The 3025-nt window shown below is 42.3% G+C and overlaps 1 protein-coding gene across 1 annotated transcript in view; it reads right to left on the reverse strand.

The window, feature by feature from the left end:
* paqr4a (progestin and adipoQ receptor family member IVa) overlaps positions 1-3025 on the reverse strand; it is a 5698-nt gene extending 2673 nt beyond the window's left edge. The window contains exon 1 of the mRNA XM_035655104.1: positions 2333-3025. Within this exon, the coding sequence (XP_035510997.1) occupies positions 2333-2618 (286 nt within the window). The 5' untranslated portion in view covers positions 2619-3025. The remainder of the gene's footprint in view (positions 1-2332) is intronic.

Below are 3025 nucleotides of genomic sequence, written 5' to 3' on the forward strand. Positions count from 1 at the left end.
TCGTTTATCACTCCACAGCACGCATATTGCACTCCCTTGCCCTTTTTTTTTTGCTCACTCTGCCTTTCCCAATGTCAAGGCGTTTGTCCCAGCCAGGTGATACAGACAATGCCATCTACTGTAACACATCTATTTTAAGTGTGTTATCTCTGCTCCCCCCCCCCACTCGTCCTGAGCCGACCGGCCGCACTCAGCCCCGCTCTGGGTCGGATACAGTGGAGAGGGCCTCCTCCGAAGGGCCGCGGCATGAACGCGGTGAAGTGTCTGAGAGCTAATCCGCGGGCAGGATGTTTTGAGTTTATATGCAAAACAAAACCAGCTCATGAAACTTAACTTAAATGAAAAAAAACCCAGTCATGTTGCACCTGAGTTACAAGAACAGCTCAGCATCTTTTCTTCTGATTTTGCACAATTGAGAGCTCATAGGATTAAACAGCACTTTGTTACGTAGGCAATAAGGGTGTATTTGAAGTCACGTGCGCGGCCGACGTCACTGGAGTGTAATAAAGACTTCCAGGGCCACTTCCCTGATGATCACTTCTGCAGTTTGTTCTGTGACTGCTGACAGTTGGAGTGCCATTAAATGATGACCTTCACAATGAGGAAGATTGTCTGTGAACACACGGGTTATGTACTGCACTCTCTGCGGCTGTAGGGTGTGTTTGATGTTAGTAAGAGGAAGGCAACATGCTATTGGCAGTCTAATCATATCAGTCTGAAAAAAAAAAAAGATTGCTAACAAGCTGACACATCAGTCTCACCTCTGGCTGCACAGATTAACACATTACTGCAATTAATTTTGGCTTGCGCCAACCTATTAAAAGAATGGCATATTGTTGTGTAACCGTGACATTTTGGACCGGATGAAAACAGCCTGGCAGTATCCGTTATGTGCAGCTGAGTTGAACAGACAAACGTGTCAAACTTGTTTTGACATAGCTGGTAAAAATGTGGCCTAAGGCTTGTTTATAATTTATAATCAAATATCACTCTTTAGTTTGGCACGCATACAATGTATGGCAGTTTCATCAAAGGAAAATGTGGTTTTCTTTGCTCAACACCTACACATTTAAATTAAAGATTGTGGCAAAGTGACTGAGAGCAGGTAGAAGAGCGGTGGTGGAAGTGTTCAATAAAAGCTCATCGTGCTGCTTTTGACAGTCTCTTGATATTGAACCATATACTAGAGGCACTGGCATACTTTACTCCTCTATTCAAAGCTGTGCACCGACTGCACTTACCGCTGCTACTAGGTTACAAAGTTACTTCACCCCTCTGTGTGAAATGTTCAAAAGATCAGGGAACTCTGTCGCACTAATTCTGTCGTAGGGTACCAACTTTTTGGGGTTATTTATTAACGTTTTTTTAATATGGATTTTTCCTTCTGCCCCTTTAACTGCACTATTTGGGGTGGTGGAGCCAGGTAGAGTGAAGAACAGGGTATGAAGCTGCGGCCGCTCTCTATCCACGCTGTAAAGAAAACTGCAGCTACAATTCTGGAAATCTGTCCCCGAACGTTTGACATGTGGCTTAAGGAATTAGAAAACGTATATATTAAATTCACAAAGTCAAACAAACAAGCACTGATCTGAGGGAACTTGAAGGGAACGGTTGGTCAACCTTGTAACTTCTCCTCTTTTGTGTTCTGCTGTATTTCTTTACCACTTTTCAAACAGAAGTTTTAAAAAAAAGCGATAAAACAGCGTAAAAACTACTGAATTACAAGTAAAAGTGTTGTAAAAGTACCTAATAAAAAGGTAAAGGTGTAAATAAAGTAATGTTGAAACACATTCAGCTTCTCACATTGCTGCTTATCGCACATTAGTCACATTCACTGAAAACTGAATATCTTCGTGTTTTGGACTGTTGATCAGATCAAAACAAAACATCACCTGGGGAAGGTGTGAATGGCATTTTTTAAAATCCTTTTTTTATAATAAGTCACTTATAATCTTAAATTGCAGCACTAAAACATTATATAACTGTCGGGTAGTTTCATCATTAAAGGATGTGAAAACCATAATGAGCAGAAGTGTTTCCCTTTAACATGAGGTGGAGAAGAAGTATAAATAACATAAATACTCAAGCATTACTGTAAATGTACTGTTACTTTCCACCACTTTTTACAGGTGTATCACTTTCTCTAATTGATTAACAGGTATCTTACTACAAGGACAAACATTGAATAGAGTGTTTTATAAACCAAGAAAACAAAAAACAAACACAAAAATCCCACTTTTTGTTCCCCATCATGATCCTGTTGTACTGGAGTGGGTGAACAAACACCCTCACCTGCTGACTCGGGGGTTTAATTGTTAATTGTTGTACTCACCGTGAGTGTATATGTTCCCAAGTTCATTGTGCAGGTAAAACAGGCTTCTGATGCAGTCTTGCACCGAGGAGATTGGCCGGTATCCCGTCAGGACGTACTTATTGAACTGAAGATGTGGAGGTGAATTCGCCCAGTCCAGCAATCTGGGTCCATTTAAAAATGCCATAGCAAACAACCCCGTTAAAAGAACCCCGCCGAATAAGTAAAAAACAGACTGTACACCTATATACACATTTAATAAGATTATTGCGACTACCACCTTATGGGATACCATTTGTGTTGGCATTTGTTTTCTTTAAGGGTTCTTAAAATATTATATATTGTGCTGTTTTTGTTTTGTTTTTGTTGTTTTTTTTTCCAACTCAAAGTCTCTCACAGCACTACCCGGAGCCGCCCGGTACCGGTGCGAGTGTCATCCGCAAGGCTGGAGACAGACACGGCCAGCCTCGTACATGGTTCCGAGCTCGGTGCGGTCATCACATTTGGGCGTCTTTTTTCTTTTAAAAAATGTCCGTGTAGCGCCTGAAAGCCTTCGGAGGTTTGTTCCTCGTCATGTTAGTGAAGGGAGGCAGACTTCCTCACCGGGTTTCATCCCGGTGCAGCGGCGGGAAGCCTCGTCCCAACCCGGGATGCTGTGGTGGGAAGAGCGCGGCGGCGAGTACCATCCAACTCCAGATGGGATGCTAGGGTTTT

The sequence above is a fragment of the Morone saxatilis genome, unplaced genomic scaffold (assembly GCF_004916995.1).
Source record: "Morone saxatilis isolate NCDOM2014 unplaced genomic scaffold, NCSU_SB_2.0 Contig14, whole genome shotgun sequence".
NCBI lineage: Eukaryota > Metazoa > Chordata > Actinopteri > Moronidae > Morone > Morone saxatilis.